Genomic DNA, 19,020 nt, shown 5'->3' on the forward strand with positions numbered 1-19,020 from the left:
GTTTTAAGCCCATGAGGAAAGTAGCATAGACTAGACCTACTGGATAACACGGTGGCATTTACTTCCTATAGGTCCTCCCCCCTCTTTTTGTCTTCATTCCTTAGCTTGCTCTCCCCCATTTAGTTCTTTAACTCTTTATGATTTAAAACATGTTCATTCCTGGCCTCAGGAAAATGTTAGGATGTTTCTTGTCTTTGGAAAATTTCCCCTTTTGTTTGGTGCTAGTGGGTAGGATGGTGTTTAAGTGGATATCCTGTGCAGGCGGATTGTGCAGGAAATAGAGCCTTAGTACTGTGAGAACAAAAGAGTGGGAAGAAAGAAGAAACGAAGGAAATAAGATCTTTTTTTTTTTTGCGGTACGCGGGCCTCTCATTGTTGTGGCCTCTCCCGTTGCGGAGCACAGGCTCCGGACGCGCAGGCCCAGCGGCCATGGCTCATGGGCCCAGCCGCTCCGCGGCATGTGGGATCTTCCCGGACCAGGCACGAACCTGCATCCCCTGCATCGGCAGGCGGACTCTCAACCACTGTGCCACCAGGGAAGCCCGGAAATAAGATCTTTTGACTTGACCAAAAAGACTGTAAAACCAGAGATGGGAAGAAGGGGATTGGGGGATAAAAAGGATTGTTTTCCAAGTTGTGGTTCTTTTAGTACTTTGGTCTCAGAATTGACTGTTTTCCTGTATTTATTATTTTTTATATATTACAGAAATGTACGGTATTTTTTAGCCTGTATATATGTTTTAAGTTTTCATAAAATTGTGCCACAGGTCTCATTCTCTTTTCTCCTTTTGTCAAATAACATGGTTTTAAGAAGCTGACTTGCCTTTAAAAATCCTCCTTTGAGCTTGATGGAGTTCCTCTCCAGTACAGATGAATCACATGTCATAGACATATTCTTGCACTTTGACAGTCTGTCATTCTACTATCGTCAGAGCAGAATTCCTGCTCATCCAATTTAAATGCTTTCTCTTCTCTGAAACCTTTTCTGACTGCAGAGTTTTTTTTCTTATTCTGTCCTCTCATAGCATCCTCTGTGAGTATAGCAGTATGCATGGTTCATTTATTCAACAAATTGTTTTCAAGAGCCTCTTATATGCATTCACTGTTTGGGGTGCTTGGAATTTATTAGTGAACAAAGCAGGCAAGAATATCTGTCCTCCTGAAACTAATATTCTAGTGGGGTGAGGTAATAGTTGATGTGAATGTGATGATAAATAAATTACATATTTTATGGTAATAAGAGTGATGGAGGGACTTCCCTGGTGGCAGAGTGGTTAAGAATCCACCTGCCAATGCAGGGAACATGAGTTCGAGCTCTGGTCCGGGAAGATCCCACATGCTGCGGAGCAACTAAGCCCATGTGCCACAACTACTGAGCCCACTCGCCGCAACTAGAGAAAACCCGCGCACAGCAATGAAGACCCAACACAGCCAAAAAAATAATAATAAACATATTAAAAAAAAGTGATGGAGAGAAATACATTAGGAAAGGAGGCGTGGGGGATGTGGAAGTGTTGTCAGGAGTAGATGCATTTTAAAATAGGATGGTCAGAGAATGCCATACCAAGAGGGTAACATTTGAGTGAAGTGTCATGTGGATGTCTTGGGGAAGAATGTTTTAGGTGGATGGAAAAGCCAGTACAAAGGCCCTGAGGTAGGAGTGTGCCTGTCTTGTTCAAGCAACAGCAGGGATGCCAGTAGTCAGAATGAGGTAAAATGGGAGAGGAATAGTAGGAAGATGAATTGGGCAAGGTAAGTTGCAAAGGGCCTTGCAGGCCCCTTGTAAGGACTTTAGCTTTTATTCCAAGATAAGGAGCCATCAAAGAGTTTTGAGCAGAGGAGTAAAGCAATCTGACTTATGCTTTAAAAGCTGGTTGGTGTGTTAATAGTCAGTAGAGAGCTAGGATAAGAAGCATGGAGATCAGTTAAAAGTCTAGTGAAATAATCTAGCTGAGAGATGATGCTGGTGACAGGGCAGTAGTAGTGGAGGGGGTGAGAAATGGATAAATTCCAGATATATTCTTGGAGGCAGTGCCAATAGGATTTCCTGATGGATTGGATATCGTCATATTGGAGAGCAAAAAAGGAGTCATGAATGATTCCAAGGTTTTTTGTTTTTCTTTCCCCACCTTTATTGATATAATTGACATGTAACATTGTGTAAGTTTAAGGTATAATAATACATAAGTGTTGATTTGGTACACTTTGGTAATGCAAGATGATTACCATCATAGCGTTAGCTAATACCTGCATCATGTCACATAATTACCATTTCTTTTTTTTGTGGTAAGAACAATTTCAGTCTAGTCTCTTAGCAATTTTAAAATTTATAATACAGTATTATTAGCTATAATTACTGTGTTATACACTAGATCCCCAGAGCTTATTTATCTTACAGTTTGTACTCAAACTTCCAAGGTTTTTGGCCTGAGGAACTGAAAAGATGGACTTGCCATTAACTGAGGTGGAAAATTCTGTGAGAGCAGCACATTTGGGGGAAAGAATGGATGCTAGTTTTTTATAGTAAGTCCAAATAATGTTATTTGTGATTTTTAATCTTTATATTCTGAGGCCCAGCATGGTGCGTACTGTATAGTAGATGTTCACTAAAATCATTAGTTTTGTAAATCTTAGATTTTAAATATACTGGTTTTCACAAAGTAAGGTATAAATATACAGTATTTGTTGTTTTGGGCCTGATAGGATTTAAGAGTTGGCTTCAGTGTCTACTTGATTACTGTTTCTGACTTGGTAGTACAGAAGTTCTTGTTGCCCTTGATTTTTGTTCCTCTTATAATGTCAAACAAGGGGCACTTTCTTTTATCTAAAAAGAAGGAAATATACTTGAACTGTTTGACAATCATTAAACCAAATAATAATCATAAAACATTGTAATGTGTTACCACTATCACTGGCAAGAAACATTTATCATTGTGGATGGAACATGTGATATTCAGTATAGAACCTAAAAAATATTAGAATATTCTCTGTACTTCTTTTTGGCAATTCTTTTCATTTTAATAAAGTAGCCCAATGGAAATTCCATTAGAGTAGATAATATTTCATTAGAATGGAGAAAAACATAGTACCTGAGACCAGTTTGAAGCATGTTTTATATGATATAGTATTTTGTTTGTTTGGTAATCCTAATTTGTTATCTTAGTATATATAATACAGCTGTTCCTATTCACTATAATTCTGCATTTAAACAAGAAGCAAGGTAATCTATTTCAAATTAACTTTTCAGGACATATTGACATATCTTCAGATTTGTTGTAACATTCTTAATGTAAAACAATTTAATTAGCTGTGAAATTTTTAAAATATACTCTTTTTAAGAGGAGGAAGGAATGTGAAGAAGTGAAATAAACTGTTAGAAGAACATCCAACCTATAAGAGGAATTTCTGCCTATATGATACAGATGGTTATGAAGTCATTTTAAAAACATTGGTTAATGCTATTTTAAGTTTAAAAGGCATCTCACTGTTTCCTGTCACTTATATTTTTGTGTAATTTGGTTATTCATTCAGTCAACAGTTACTGAACACATATTATGTGACTCTTGCTAGAAAAGAGATACAGTTCTTATGCCAGGGAGCACATTGTGAAGTTGGGGAGACGAACATAAATTGAGGATAAAGATAGGAGGTGTTACTGCAGCAAGTGTAATGCTTTTGTGAGCACAGGGAGGAGGAGCATGTGAGGCTTCCAAGCGGAGATCATATTGGAGTTGAGTGTCATATCAATAAAATGAATAGGACTTCCCTGGTGGCTCAGTGGTTGAGAGTCCGCCTGCCATTGCAGGGGACACGGGTTCGTGCCCCAGTCCGGGAAGATCCCACATGCTGCGGAGCGGCTGGGCCCGTGAGCCATGGCCGCTGAGCCTGCGCGTCCAGAGCCTGTGCTCCGCAACGGGAGAGGCCACAACAGTGAGAGGCCCGCGTACGGCAAAAAAAAAAAAAAAATAGAAGTCAGCCAGTCAAAAAAAAAGGGTGGAATGAGTTCGCATTCTAGGTAGATAGGACTATGTGAACAAAGGCAAAAAGGTAGGAAGCATCGTGGTGTATGTTCAGATGTAAAATTTGAGATGTGGAATGGGGGAGAGGTGAAGCTGGAGGAATAGGTAGAGATCTGATAATAAGAGACCTTGTAGGCCATGTTAAAGAGATTTTAGCTTGATGGTGAACTATTAAAGAATTTTAAGAGTGACATGGTCAAATTTTTGTTTTAAATAGATCACTTTGCCAGCTGTGTGGAGGATGGATTTGAGGGAGACAAGACTGGAGGCAGTAGTCCAGGTGAGAGATGATGGGAATCTGAACTAAGACATTGGCAGTACAGAAGGAGAGGAGGGAATGGATTGGAAAAGAAATAAAATCACAGATTCAAGGGTTTTTCTTCTTCATGTATGATAAAACCAAGTTTAAATTAAAAATGAGTGGAAGGAGAGGGAGAGAGAGACATACTAGAAAAGTGTTGTTTTTATGACAGAGGCAGTTGGATAGTGGCAGATTGCCACAAAAACCAGTTTTTAGTGATTAAGAACATTGCTACTGAAAGATGAGTGTATTTTTTGTATAATCATCCTGAACTGTGAGAAGCAGGTGATCTTTAACTAAGATGGTATAGGGATCACCTGTTTGTGTAGTATAACTAAATCTAAGAACCACAATGCCTTGAGGAAGAAACCAGGTGTTACAAGGCTTCAACCAGTACACATGATAGAAACTCAATAAATCATGTCCACTGCTGGCAGTATTTTCTAGAGCCCTAAGTTAGTTATTTTATAAAAATGTACCACTTAGGAAAAGAAAATAGGGTAAAAAATTTTTTTCATTAAAACAGTTAACAGTTGAAAGCTGTTACATTATAGACAGTGCATGGTAACACAAAGGTATTTTGGGATGCCAAAAATATTTTGTATTAAACCAAAATATTTTTCTGTTATTTAATAGATAATTTTAGGATTTTTTTCTAAAAGCACTATTTCTGTAATTTTCTATATGTAAATGGAAGGTCTGGATTAATACAATCTGTACATATTTCTTAAAATCTCTGTTATCTTTTCCACAGTTTGTTTTATATGGAGAGAGTAAGGGGAGAAAGGTACTTTGGGAGGACTTATAAAACATAACTATTCCTTCTTAAAACCACTGTCACCTAGACAAAATATCTTGTGTGTTTTATAAAATGAACTGCCATTTCTTTTTGAGATTTCTTTTTTTATTTTGAGGAAACTGTGCCTTTCCTATTCATTTATTTCTGATTTTGGTTAATGCAGATAACAGCTAAATGCTCGTTTTGTGTTCTTTTCTCTATCTTGTTGTATTTTCAACAAGTAGACTTCTCTCCTGCTTAGGAGATGGTGCTATTTTGCTCTTTCTTTATGACTCCACAACTATGTGAACAGTTTTGTTCCACCCTGGAGCCATCAGTATAATGCCAGCAGCTAAAATATTGTGTATGTACTGAATTCAAATGAATTTCCATTTCCTGGACTTCCTGTGAACTCCTTTCTCTTTATGTCTTTCAGAAGCCTTGCACCGCCCCTATGGTTGTGATGTTGAACCCCAGGCCCTGAATGAAGCCATCAGGTGGAGCTCCAAGGAGAACTTGCTTGGAGCCACTGAGAGTGACCCTAATCTCTTTGTTGCACTTTATGATTTCGTAGCAAGTGGTGATAACACACTGAGTATCACTAAAGGTGAGCTTCTATGTAACATCCTCTCACTTTTCAGTTTTTATTAGTGGTTAAGAAATAAAGGGGTGTATTCTAGATTCTGCCTCTGACTAAAATTAGCTAGGCAATTTGGGCCCAGATACCTTTGGTTCATTCTTTTTTTTTAAACCTGTGTAGGGGATAATGCCACTTTATTTACTTTATAGGATTTTTATTAAGGCTAAAATGAGACGAAGTACTTTAGAAAAAACACCACACGATATATACATAGACTTTACTCATTCTCAGAATTCTGTACTATACGTAATATGCCAGCATTCACCTGCCACAAAGGTAAGGTTTACCGTACACCTCTTCTCACTGGACTGTGGCTAAGATGACATGTTGCCAGACCCCAGTGCTACTCTAAGTGTTGTTCGTGGACTGACTGCCTATTTGAGAACCATTCGTTACCAGTCTGCACTGAGATTAAGAACTTTCACTCAAAATGTAAAACAACTACATTGCTAAGTACACTATTTATTATTTAGTTCAGCTGACATTTTCCTTTTTTGGAACAAGACTTTCAGCAGGAAGAAAGTAATCCAGTGATTCACATTCTGGCACAAGCATCTTGTTGTGGACCTGCTTTGAGTAGCACTGGCCTAGACAACTTACTCTCATTTGTGTTTATATGGGTTAGTGAAAGGACTAGTAGGAAGGGTTTCTATAGTAGTAACACTCTCAACAGAGTAGTAGTTTATTTTCAGTAGTAAATTCTTATCAAAGGGAACATCGAGAACATGTCCAGGTAAAACCAACCATTATTGGTTTTTTTGAACAAGGACAGAAAAAGTGAAACTGTTTTGAGAAGGAAATAGTATAGGACATTCTCATTGTGTACGTGAGTTGGATTGCTAATCTGCTTAATCTTTTCTTGTCTTTTCATTTATGAAAGCTTCCTACTGGGAAAAAATAAGATTCAGGATAATTTTTAGCTAAATGAAAATGTAACTTCAGTGATTATTTGTCGAACATATTCTTTTTATTTGTAAGGGTTCAGAATGAGGTATTAAATGGGAGTGCATATACCAAATTAAGAAGACAGGTCTTCACTCAAGGAATGTTACCGTTAAAATAAAATTTTTATATACATCAATTTTTAAAATCCAGCCAGATTCTTCAAAAACAGAAATCCTTAAAACTGAGTTTCTCAAACTGGGGTATAGGTATCTCCCAGAGGTACATGTGCAAGGAGGTTTCAAAAGTACAGGAAAAGTAAAGCACATTATTATCTCCTAACATCAATTTACTTAAAGATTTTGGGTAGTTTTGGGGGCAGCAGGTTGGTGATGGTATTTGTACATGTGTGGGGGGCTGTGTTTTATGATGGGAGGAAAATTTTACACAGAGGTTTAGGATAAAACAAAGGACTTCAAAAGCATTTTATACTGCGTGGTAGGTAGTCTCTTTGGGCTACAACACACTCTTTTACCTTAAGATGCTTCAGTGGAGAAGTTGGTGAAGTGAAGACTCAGAACATTCTTTCCTAAATATAATTTTCATGTCAGTTATTTTCCAAGATAGCTCAGTCACCAAGGAAACATTGATAAAGAAAGCCTGTTGATTCGTCAGTTACTAGTAATGGCAACTACTAGTGTGCAGCCCAAGAAGTGTGATTCCCGTTATCTTATGACCAACAGTGATTTCTTTTAAAACCTACGAAATGCCAGGTTTTTATCCAGGTTCTTATTAATATAAAACAATGTCATGCTAAAGCTAATTTATGATTTTAAAAGATAAGAAAAATATTTTAAAAATAAAATAGCAATACTTGTTTTAGTTCCTTCTTCAAAGATGATATTTTGCTTGAATTAAAAAACAAAGTTCTCCCAGGATTCCTCTGGCAATAGGGCCAATGTTTATATCCATTGTCAATTTCCATGGTATTCAAAACTTCCAGAGTGGAAAATTCTCCTCCTAACTGCTAAAAAGAGAAAAACAAACAACCAAAAACCTAGGGAGTTTGACTGTATCCTGATTATGATGACATGTCATTATCATTTCTTTGTAAGGAAGCAACAGTAATGTACTTGGTAAAGAACTTAGTCTGTAATTCTCATTCTCTTAGAGGAGTGGAGAGAAACTACAGACTGACAAGTCTTATTTAGCTTTTCTGGCAGCAGTAAGATTTTTTTTCCTCTGCAGATATGGTTGGGGAGTATTTATCAGTACACATGCATTTCCACCACCACATGCCCGTACACTACTATATACCTATATGTATATATATTTTTTGTATGTGTGTGTGTGCATGTGCACATGCATATACTCATGTTTTTTCTCATTGAAATGTCTCACATCCCAGGGTCTTGGGTGAGGTGGTAGGGGCTAATAGAAAGTTATCCTATGACGAACATTTCTGTAGACTGCTGAAAAAAGTTAGATGGCTGCCAGAATAGTAATTTTGAGTTGTTCCTCAACAGCCTTTGCCTGATAATTACTGAGCTATATGCTTTTGATTGCTCTGGAACTCTATAGGAAAGCTTGCATCTCTCAGATATGGGAGCCTAAGGCCTTATAAGGATTCTTTAAGTTATTTATCACTAATGATACCTCTTTCACCTTCCCTGTTTTGCCTGTGCTGCAAGTACAGGGGCAGGGTGTATGTTTGGGGAGTCTAAAGTTGATGTTCACAGCTTTATTAGATCAAGGACATTGAAGTTGATAGCAAAGATAACTCCGAGTAACTTGTGTCTTGGGTTCCAACTTCAGACTCAGCTTCCCTTTGCTGCACACTAATTTGAGAGGAGCAGATAGGGGTGATTAATTCATCATGGGGAATGGGAGGGAAATTGGGAAATTCTGTTTTAAAACTTGAGTCCTGGAAAAGATTGTGCTTCGGGAGTCCTCACTGCCCACCTCCACCTCCAAGTACTTTTCTTTCTGAAAATGTTGCTGAAAGCTCTGTGGTCGGTTCCTTTTTGTTCTTTGTTTTTTTTACATTGATGGTTTTTGTAGCCTTTGTGCCAACTGAAATTTAGAAGTAACTTTGTATTTTACATGTCTTATCCCTAATCCTTGATTGTGGTTAACACTGAACCATATATAAGATACATTCCCTGACAGACTGTTTTGAGGAAAAAATTAATTTCATTTTTTTGAAGAGTGAGACTGTGTCATTTTCCAGACATTTGAATAACCTTTTTATCTTTGTATGCTACCTTAGTTGCATACATGGAGTTTCTGGTTAAAAACCTTTAAAACTCTGTAGGTAATGTCAGAAAACCATCTCTTAACTATGCTGCTTTTGTTTAAGCTATGAGCTAAAGATATCAATCAGGCTATGTGACAGCCAAGTTTTCATTATTTTTAAAAATTTTGTTGGCTTAAAAGTTCTTGATTCATTTTTCAGTGAGTTTTAAGTTTTACAGTAGACTGCTTCCATTTGAGGTAGTCTTAACATCTTTTCTTTCATTCTGTGATGACCTCCTGGCCAGGTGAAAAGCTACGAGTCCTTGGTTACAACCAGAATGGTGAGTGGAGTGAAGTTCGCTCTAAGAATGGCCAAGGCTGGGTGCCAAGCAACTACATCACCCCAGTGAACAGCCTGGAGAAACACTCCTGGTACCATGGACCTGTGTCTCGCAGTGCAGCAGAGTATCTACTCAGCAGTCTAATCAATGGCAGCTTCCTGGTGCGAGAAAGTGAGAGCAGCCCTGGGCAGCTGTCAATCTCGCTCAGGTATGAGGGGCGTGTGTATCACTACAGGATCAATACTACCACAGATGGCAAGGTAAGACTGGCTGGCAGCCACCTCTAGGTGTGGACTGGCTGCTCTTTAGAAACAGTATTCAGAACGACTAAAGAATATAGTTTTTATGTCTGATATGAAATAAACTAATCACTGACGTGAGTTTGAGCTATTTGGCATGTGAGAGAGAGCTTACTCTTTTCAGAAGAATATGGTAATGGAAATTAAAAACAGTATTATGTTAATAGTTTAATGATGAGCTAGATTTGAAGGTGAAGAATGAAGAAAACAGCTGTATAAGTTAACTGTTCTCATCATCATCAGTGTATAAGTATGCATATATGCATCCAGTACATTATGTAGAATTTATAAATTAAACCTTGTATCTATGAAAATTATAATGATCTCTACCAGAAAGTTTACCGAGTAAGAATTTAGGCTTCTGAGACTGATGTTGATCATTAATGTATGTTAATATAAATATTTCAATCAGTCATTTAGCAGTTTATATGTTAGAAAGGCCAACCATATAGAAATGGCCATATTAGAATGGAACTGTTTTACTTTATAAATGGTAAAGTATAGGCTTATGTCAGTTCTTCTGTTGAACAGTAAATTTAGATTGAATTGTTTCTTCCACTCTTTCTCTCTTTGTGATATGCATAGTAGGGGAAAAGCACACAGGCTTTAAAGCAAGCAGATCTGGTTTGCTGGGTAACTCCATCATTTATTAACGTTGTGACCTTACTTAAGCCTCAGTTTCCCATCCCATATTATTGGATTCTTGTGAGGATTCAGTAAGATAATTTCCATAAAACATAATGGCTGGTAAAAAGTAGGAGATAGTAAGTTATTAATTTTCTTTCTCTTTTGCATCACCTTACAGACGTATTTTTTCTTGATGAAACCAAATAGAATCAGATAAGTGATGATATAAGAGAGACTCAACAGATCTACTTCTGGTTGTATACCCAATAGAAATGAGTGCATATGTGTACAGAAGACATGTACAAGAATGTTCACAGCAGCATTATTTATAGTAGTCAGAAACTAGAAACACCCAACTGTCTAACCACAGTAGAATGAATTAATACATTGTGGTATATTCATAAAATGGAATCTCGTACAACAACAAAATTAACATAGTACTGCTACACACACTCTCAGGAAAAACTGTGACCCACCAGCTGCCTACTTTTGTAAATAAAATTTTATTGGAATACAGATACACCCATTTGTTTATGTATTGTCTATGGCTGCTTTCTCAATATTACGGCAGATTTGAGTAATGACAGAGACGCTATGGCCACAAGCCTAAAATATTTACTATCTGGTCCTCTAGAAAAGTTTGCTGACCCCTGTCATAGATGAATCTCATACACATAAAGCTGAGCGGAAGGGGTTAGTGATTGCCAAGGGATGGGGATGAGGGGAGTGGGAATGACTGCTAATGGGTATGGGGTTCTTTTGTAGGGTGATGAAAATGTTCGGGAATTAGATAGTGGTAGTGGTTGGACAACCAGTGAATATATTGAAAAACGCTGTATTGTACACTTGAAGTCATGAATTTTATGGTGTTATATATGAATTATATCACAAAAAAAAAGTTGAGTGTGAAAGAAAGCAGGCACAAAACTACTTATTGTGTGATTCCATTTGTATAGGTATAGTTCACAAGCAGGCAAAGCTAATCTAAGGTGTTAGAAGTCAGCAGAGTGGTTACATTTGCAGGGGTAAATAGCTGGGAGGGCACGAGGGAGGCTTCTGGGTGCTGGTAATATTATAATGCTCCATGTGGGAGATGTTTACATGGGTGAGTTCACTTTATAGAAATCATCAATTCTCCATTTATTAATTGTATACTCTTCTGTATACACTAGAAATTTCTTTTTTTAAAAATAAGCAAGCTCCCTTGGGAGATAAGGCCCAAAGAGTGCTATCTTACTTTATACTTCTTACTGCTTATCACAAATTAACTACTATTTTGTTAACAACTCTGAAATAAAATTGTGGCTTTTTGTAAAACGGCCTAGACACTCAAAAGCACATCTTAATGAAATAAAAATTATAAGATATTTGAATACCCTCTCCCTACCAAAAAAACTGAAATCAGTGTTTTTCAAATTATGTTCTGTGCAAGATTCTGAGGTGGTATTTCATAAATTTTTACAGGAAGCCAGTCCCCTCTTACCTACTTTAATCGGCGTTTCTCTTCCTTTATCTTATATATTTGGGTTCCGTAGTCTTTTTGCATAAAAATATTTGAAGACCAGTGATCTTGATGATCCAGAGAGAGATTTTGGAAGCTTTTCTCCCTCAAGACTAGAGCTACTTTAGGAACCATAGGAAGAGTGGTTTAAATGAGATTAAACTGAAGTTCTGTTTCTCCCTGCCATCATGGTTTAATTCTTCCATTTACCTCAATAGATAATTCCTTATTTTCATATTTTATTAATCAGTATTTTTAAAACTGAAGTATAATTGGTATATAATGTGTTAATTTCTGCTGTACAGCAAAGTGATTCAGTTATATATATATCGACATTCTTTTTTTATATTCTTTTCCATTATGTTTTATCATAAGATATTGAATATAGTTCCCTGTGCTATACAATAGGACCTTGTTGTTTATCCATTTTATATATAAATCTTACATCTGCTAACCTCAACCTCCCACTCCATCCCTCCCCCAGTCCCCTCCACTTGGCAACCACCAATCTGTTCTCTATGTCTGTGATTGTGTTGCTATTTCAGAAATAAGTTCATTTATGTCATATTTTAGATTCCACATATAAGTGATATCATACGGTATTTGTCTTTCTCTTTCTGACTTACTTCACTTAGTATGATAATCTCTAGTCGCATCCATGTTGCTAGAAATGGCATTATTGCGTTCTTTTCTATGGCCAAATAGTATTCCATTGTATATAGGTACCACATTTTCTTTATGCATTCATCTGTCAATGGACATTTAGGTTGTTTCCATGTCTTGGCTATTGTGAATAGTGCTGCTTATTTTCGTATCTTAAGACCAGTGAAATAATGACCTCTTTTAGGTTGGTTTAGCTTTTCTCCACTCTCCTCACCAGGTTTATGTAACTGCTGAGAGCCGCTTTAGCACCTTGGCCGAGCTTGTTCACCATCACTCCACAGTGGCTGATGGACTGGTAACAACACTACACTACCCAGCACCCAAGTGTAATAAGCCTACAGTCTACGGTGTGTCCCCTATCCATGACAAATGGGAAATGGAACGAACAGATATTACCATGAAGCACAAACTTGGGGGTGGTCAGTATGGAGAGGTTTACGTTGGCGTCTGGAAGAAATATAGCCTTACGGTTGCTGTGAAAACATTGAAGGTGGGTTGCTGAGAATTACGGTTTTCAGGCATCTTTTTCTTTTGTGCTGAATCACTTGGAAATGTCAGCTTGCCCTTCTTTAGCTTTGGAATGCTTTCCACCCACTGGTGCCAAGCACATCAGCAAATTGTGATGATTAACCCTGGTGCCGTTGCTGACAATGCAGGGGCAGATTATTCACTGAAATGCAGTGAAATCCACATGTGGGGAAGGTTTGTCTCTGGAGGCTGTTGATGTAGATCTTGGTGGGAGGTTAGAAGCACATTATTACTTGTAAAAGCAAAGCAAGCTGCTTTCCTTCCTCAGGACAACCCCTGCTGGACAGAATTCTTCATGCATTGTTGGAGAATCATGGGCACTGTCTTTTCTTGTTCTGTCCTTTATCTCCCTGCTGCTTGTTCCTCCCATCTCCATGAGATTAGATCACTTTTTCTTGTTCTTCATATTCACAGAAATCTTTTTCCTGATGCCACCCTCTTTCTCCTTTAAGCATCCTGGTATCGAATTACAAGTTTTGTCACTCATTCCATTCTCTGAAGATTTCTCATATGCCTCAGTAGCTCTGGCATGTCACTCGAAAGGACTGCTCTTCACCTATGAGTAGTAGTCAGTTCTTTTGCAAGCACTTATTAAGTGCTTGTTCTGAGTGTGAAACAGTATGTACAGCCTTGCGGATATGCTTTGCTCCTTAAGGAATTTGTCAGGAAGATAAATGTGTAAACAGCTAACTGTTGTCTCCTCTTTCAGAGGCTTGAGGTATCTAGGGAAGTAAACTAGCAGAGAACTGAGTTATCTATCCAAGTCTTTTGTGTTTCACTTGTGATAGGACATGATTGCTGAATTTTACTCACCCTACTAAATTTCACTCCAGTTTCAAATACTGCATAAATTCAAGGAGACATTTTCTTAATTGGACTTGTATAGAGCATATTATTTTGTGATAAAATTTCTTGAAGTAAGTGCTAAAATATTCAAAAGATACCACCTTTTAAAGCTGAAGTTTTAGGATTGTGAGTTGACTCAAATGATTAAGATGGGGCTTGTCCCTTTCCTCTTTTTCTTTCTTATCTTCCCCCCTTTCCAGGAAGATACTATGGAGGTGGAGGAATTCCTAAAAGAAGCTGCAGTGATGAAGGAAATCAAGCATCCTAATCTGGTACAACTACTAGGTGAGGACGCTTGCCTGAACCATAGGTTTCTTCAAAGATACTTGTCCCCCAATACCCTGTTATCTCCAAATCCTTCTTTTGAATCACCATGGTGGAAGCTCCTAGTACAAATCTATTTCAATAAATGGTTGTTGTTTTAATCAGCAGTCTCTGTGTTTAAAAATTACCCAACAAACAGTGACCTGGATTGATTGCAATGTATAAAACTGCCCAGCTTATGGTAATTGCCCCTGACTAAAGTTCAGAATCATTCAAAATGATACTAAACCAAAAACTGTCCCAAAGGTTTTTGCAAAATAAACAGGCATTAAGCAAAGGTCTATGATTAAAGTCCTTCTTTTATCATAGTCATAAAGAGGCATTAAGCAAAGGACTAAGATGAAAAATTGTGACCGCCCATCAGTTTACCTTTACAAGCAGAAAGTGCTGTGCTGTGATAGATTGGCTTCTCACCTATTCAGATCACAGAGAAACCTTTGACTGAAACCATTGCCTTTTAAAAATAGGGCCACTTTCTTCGGGTGTTCATTGCACCAAACTATCCCAAAGGAAGTAGTTTCTTTTGGTTTTTTACAAGGAGTCCTCCATGTATTAGTGAAATCCTTAACTATGGAAACAGTTATAATCTTTTTAAAAAGCATTATTACAGTCTGGGCTCACACAGCCTTCAACATATGCACAATTGCTATTACTTTTAGATAAACATTGTTAGCATGCAGTTGAGGATGGGAATTGTGGGCATGTACAGAACTCTAGAAGTATCAGTAGTCCTGACCCCTTAATACAAGTAACTGCTTTTGCTCAAACAGGCATATACTCAAAATGCATATGAATTTCCAGAGTGTGATATCAATGGAAGCAGAGACTTCCAATCAGCCAGCTTCTTAACTTCGCTGCATTATTTTTAGAGAATGACATGGCAAGAAAGGAAAAGATTACGGCTGAACTAGACTTTAAAAATTGTCCATTTTTCTTGCCAAAGTGGTTTGGAGTGTTTGAATATATACTAATAAAGCAAGCTCTATTTGAACTATCAGGTGTATGTACTTTGGAGCCACCATTTTACATTGTGACTGAATACATGCCTTATGGGAACTTGCTTGATTATCTCCGAGAATGCAACCGAGAAGAGGTGACTGCAGTTGTACTGCTTTACATGGCCACTCAGATCTCTTCTGCAATGGAGTATTTAGAGAAGAAGAATTTCATCCATAGGTGTGTAAAACCTGATTATCGCCTATGATTAACCATGAAGCTGCCTTGCCTGACATGCAAATAAAGGAAAGAATATGAGAACCTTCCCAGAAATTTTCAGATAACTCAGGAAAGTAATTTTCTCTTTCACAGGGACCATTGTAATGTCATTTCCTATAAACCTACTGTGTATTCTGATTAAAGTATTAATGCGGGGCCTTTGCTGTTCTCAGAACAGAAAGCTGTTTATTTTGCCCGAGGCTATATCCAAGATCTTTTTGCTCCATCTAGCGGCTTAAGTTTAAAAAGAGCTTTCTGTCTTAGTAAAGAACTTGAAGCCTTGTAGAAGAGCATATGTTACTCACCTCTGAAACCTATCCCACTGTACTTACAAATAGGAACCCGTTTTCTGAAGCCTGCTTTATTGTGGCATCACATAACCGCCTCTTGATGAGTACTCTACAAGTGATGTATAATTAGTGGCTTTCTACCATGTCAGCAATTTTCATAAAACACTGTATCTGTCAACAGTTACTTATCAACTCTGCTTGTAGCACAAAGAACCGATAACAGAGCATTCATGACCATTTTCCAGAACCATCTGATTGGAATCACATTTGGCTTCTCTTTCCCACAGAGATCTTGCAGCTCGTAACTGCCTGGTGGGAGAAAACCATGTGGTAAAAGTGGCTGACTTTGGCTTGAGTAGATTGATGACTGGAGACACCTATACTGCTCATGCTGGAGCCAAATTTCCTATTAAATGGACAGCACCAGAGAGTCTTGCCTACAATACCTTCTCAATTAAATCTGACGTCTGGGGTAAGGTTGGAAGGGACGTTTTTCTGTGTTTTGTCATTTTCTTTATAAGTAAATGCTTAATTCTTTAGAGGTTCTCTTTTATATGATCAGTATCCTTTGCCTTTACACCCATCCTTCTTCAGTCATTCAGCAAGCATTTATTAAATATGTACTATCTGCGAGGCACTTACCGTAGAAAGAAGTTGTAAAGAAAAAAGTTAAAAAAGTCCCTGCTTTCAGAGCACTCACAGTCTAGGTATTATATTGCACTGAAGTTCTAATGATCCTCTCTGTGAAGCTCCCTGTTTTCCACATTAGGCTTTATTGCTTGTTTCTAGAGCACTGTGACACAGAGTAGCAACCTCTTTTCAAGGAAGGCATGAAGTTTCAGCTAGAATTTGTCCTTGTAACTGATCTTGTTTCTACTGCCCTGAAAAGAAATATGATTTAGTAGAGACTCGGGGGAAAGAACAAGTCTAGAAGTTTGGATTGTGGGCCAGTGGAAATAGTTGAGGATTCTAGGTCATATTTTACCAGAAATCTCAAACTCAGGAATAACCTGTGAGAAAATCAAGCAAATTCTTTTTTCACATGTGAATTTTATCTGATTTTAAATGAGTCCATTTTTATATTATTCCTCTAGTATTAGCTGACTTAAAAATTCTGAAATTCATTAAATAGATCGTAAATTGCTCTAAGAATAGTTTGCTTATGCCCCAGACTTCTTATATGGTCATGGTTTATTTTCCCTCATTGAAGTAAAGGAAATCCAAATAAAAATTGGGAAATCTAAAGAAAACTGTCTTTAAAGGGAAGTGTTCCTTCAGTGAAGTGTTCCTGTGGAAGATATCTTCGAAGAACAAGTCATGTTGTAAGAATTATAAGAGTATACTAATGTTGTAATAGTGTGAATGTTACCCACAATTTGAAAGAGAAGTTACCTAATGGTATAAAATAAATAATAAATCAGAAGAAATATAAAGCTCTTTTTTTCATCCCTTTTGCAGCTTTTGGGGTGCTCTTGTGGGAAATTGCTACATATGGAATGTCACCATATCCAGGTATTGACCTGTCTCAGGTCTATGATCTGCTGGAAAAAGGATATCGAATGGAACAGCCTGAAGGATGTCCCCCTAAGGTGTATGAACTTATGAGAGCATGTGAGTATTTTTGCATATTTTAATTTTGAAGGTTTAAGTGAGCAATTCAGGATGATTAACAAAATTGAAAACATTTTTTCCTCTCAGTGTTGTAAGATTGTGTCCAGCCTCATGACATAGAGTTAGTCAGTGATCAGCCTGTTGGGATATCGTATGCTCTACCAGTGAGTCTTACTGGAATCCAAAGAGTCATTCTCTGTGGCCCAAATATTCACCCAATTTTCCACAAACATTTGCATATATAATAGGATAATAAGAAATTGGGTTTGGAGATTAGGTAGGGGAGGGCTGCTTTCAGCTACATAAAATGATTGTTAAAGACTATGGAGAATGCATGAAATTGACTTCTGTGATGAATAAAAGCATCTGACTTCTTAAAGATGAGAAAGTAGGAAGGTGAGTAGTGAATTAAACTGCAGTGTGTTTGAATATGTCTTGTTATTTTCCCATTGAGCATTGTTGTTGCCTACTGCCCTGTCTTTGTCAACTGTGAATTCCAAGCTCCGCCTTTGATATACTGTTATGTTTCTGAATGTGTACAACTGATTATTTATAAGAGTGAGTTTAAAGACAGGTTTTACTACTTTTCATTTTTCCAGTGGAAGAAAACTTGTCATTTTCTAAACCATCTCCCCACCCTTCTGCATCCCTATAGTAGAGGGAATAGGAGCTGAGGCTACATAGAAGGATTGGCCCTAGGAAGTGGGTTCGTCACACCTCTGAGTCTGGAACTAAGAAACAGCTGCCTCACTATCATTGTGAACTTGCTGTAACTCTGCTTTAACAAGCATGTGTCCTAATGCATGGAACTCACCATCAGGGTGCCCCTGAATATTTAATTCCTGCAAGAAGCTTTTAATACTGTTCTTCTTTTGTTACATAGGCTGGAAGTGGAGCCCTGCCGACAGGCCCTCTTTTGCTGAAACACATCAAGCTTTTGAAACCATGTTCCATGACTCCAGCATTTCTGAAGGTGAGAATCTGGTGATTTACTGTCAGTGGTGGGTAATTCTGAGTGCTGGGGATGATAAAAACATTTCAAAAATTATAGATTCTTATAATTTGGGACTCCATTTCAAGATACTGAATTCTTGGCCTTTATTATTCTTGTTTTGCTTTTTTTTTTCTATTTTAAGATGTATATTTGTGTCTCTAGCTCATATTAATTAGAAATTAATTCAGTCTTTTCAGGAAGAGTATAAGTTCAAGTTCAGCGGTTAAGCATTAACACAATGCAGGAAAGAGAAGAGGAAAAAATGAGAATGAAAAATATTTCAACTCTCTAAACCACACCTATAAAGACAGAACCAAGTCATAAAAGCAATATCCAGAAATTCCATTTCTGGAAATAGATCTTAAGGAAATAATTAAGAGTATGAACAAAGATTTAGCTGTAAGGATGTTACATCAGAGTCTAGTTTATAATATTGAAAAATTAAGAACAATCTAAATAGTGTGCCAATTATTATATCCATGTAATTGAGTAGTTAAAATGATATTCTTAAATATATTGACACAGAAAGTTTAGAATGAGAATGTTAAGCTATGAATAGTGAGAATCTTTTTCTTATCTAAAAAACAAACAAGTATATGGACACATACAGGAAGTTTTCTACTTCTGTGTATAATGTCTCTTTAAAATTATCTGCAAAAGTGAAACAATAAACTTGTTATAAACAGAGGGAGACTATTCCTAGAGAGCTAAAAACAAACAATTCTTAGTTATACTTGCCTGTTAGACATTTTGGTGTAGTTCCAGAATTGTATACATACTTTTCAAATTTTTCTTTTCCTTCATAATTGAACAGAGAACTTACTGTTTAAGTTCAAGTTAAAAATGTTAGAAGAGGAAATCAGCTAAGCTGATTTTTGTCTGCTTCCTTAGTGATTTATCATGTCTAGGTAAGAAGAAAGGAGGAA

The 19,020-nt window shown here is 37.3% G+C and overlaps 1 protein-coding gene across 7 annotated transcripts in view; it reads left to right on the forward strand.

Annotated features, from left to right (window-relative positions):
- Positions 1-19,020, forward strand: part of ABL2 (ABL proto-oncogene 2, non-receptor tyrosine kinase) — a 108,468-nt gene that overhangs the window by 77,224 nt on the left and 12,224 nt on the right. For 4 of the 7 annotated variants that reach the window (XM_033854343.2, XM_033854365.2, XM_019952243.3 and 1 more), the window contains exons 2-10: positions 4,237-4,299; positions 5,535-5,705; positions 9,161-9,456; positions 12,504-12,776; positions 13,861-13,945; positions 14,983-15,160; positions 15,777-15,961; positions 16,948-17,100; positions 17,984-18,073. In XM_033854343.2, the coding sequence (XP_033710234.1) occupies positions 4,237-4,299; positions 5,535-5,705; positions 9,161-9,456; positions 12,504-12,776; positions 13,861-13,945; positions 14,983-15,160; positions 15,777-15,961; positions 16,948-17,100; positions 17,984-18,073 (1,494 nt within the window). Of the gene's footprint in view, positions 1-1,274; positions 2,524-4,236; positions 4,300-5,534; positions 5,706-9,160; positions 9,457-12,503; positions 12,777-13,860; positions 13,946-14,982; positions 15,161-15,776; positions 15,962-16,947; positions 17,101-17,983; positions 18,074-19,020 lie in introns of those variants that run through there. The other 3 variants (XM_033854347.2, XM_033854374.2, XM_019952239.3) reach the window with 2 other exon arrangements.

This window comes from Tursiops truncatus, chromosome 1, assembly GCF_011762595.2.
Source record: "Tursiops truncatus isolate mTurTru1 chromosome 1, mTurTru1.mat.Y, whole genome shotgun sequence".
NCBI lineage: Eukaryota > Metazoa > Chordata > Mammalia > Artiodactyla > Delphinidae > Tursiops > Tursiops truncatus.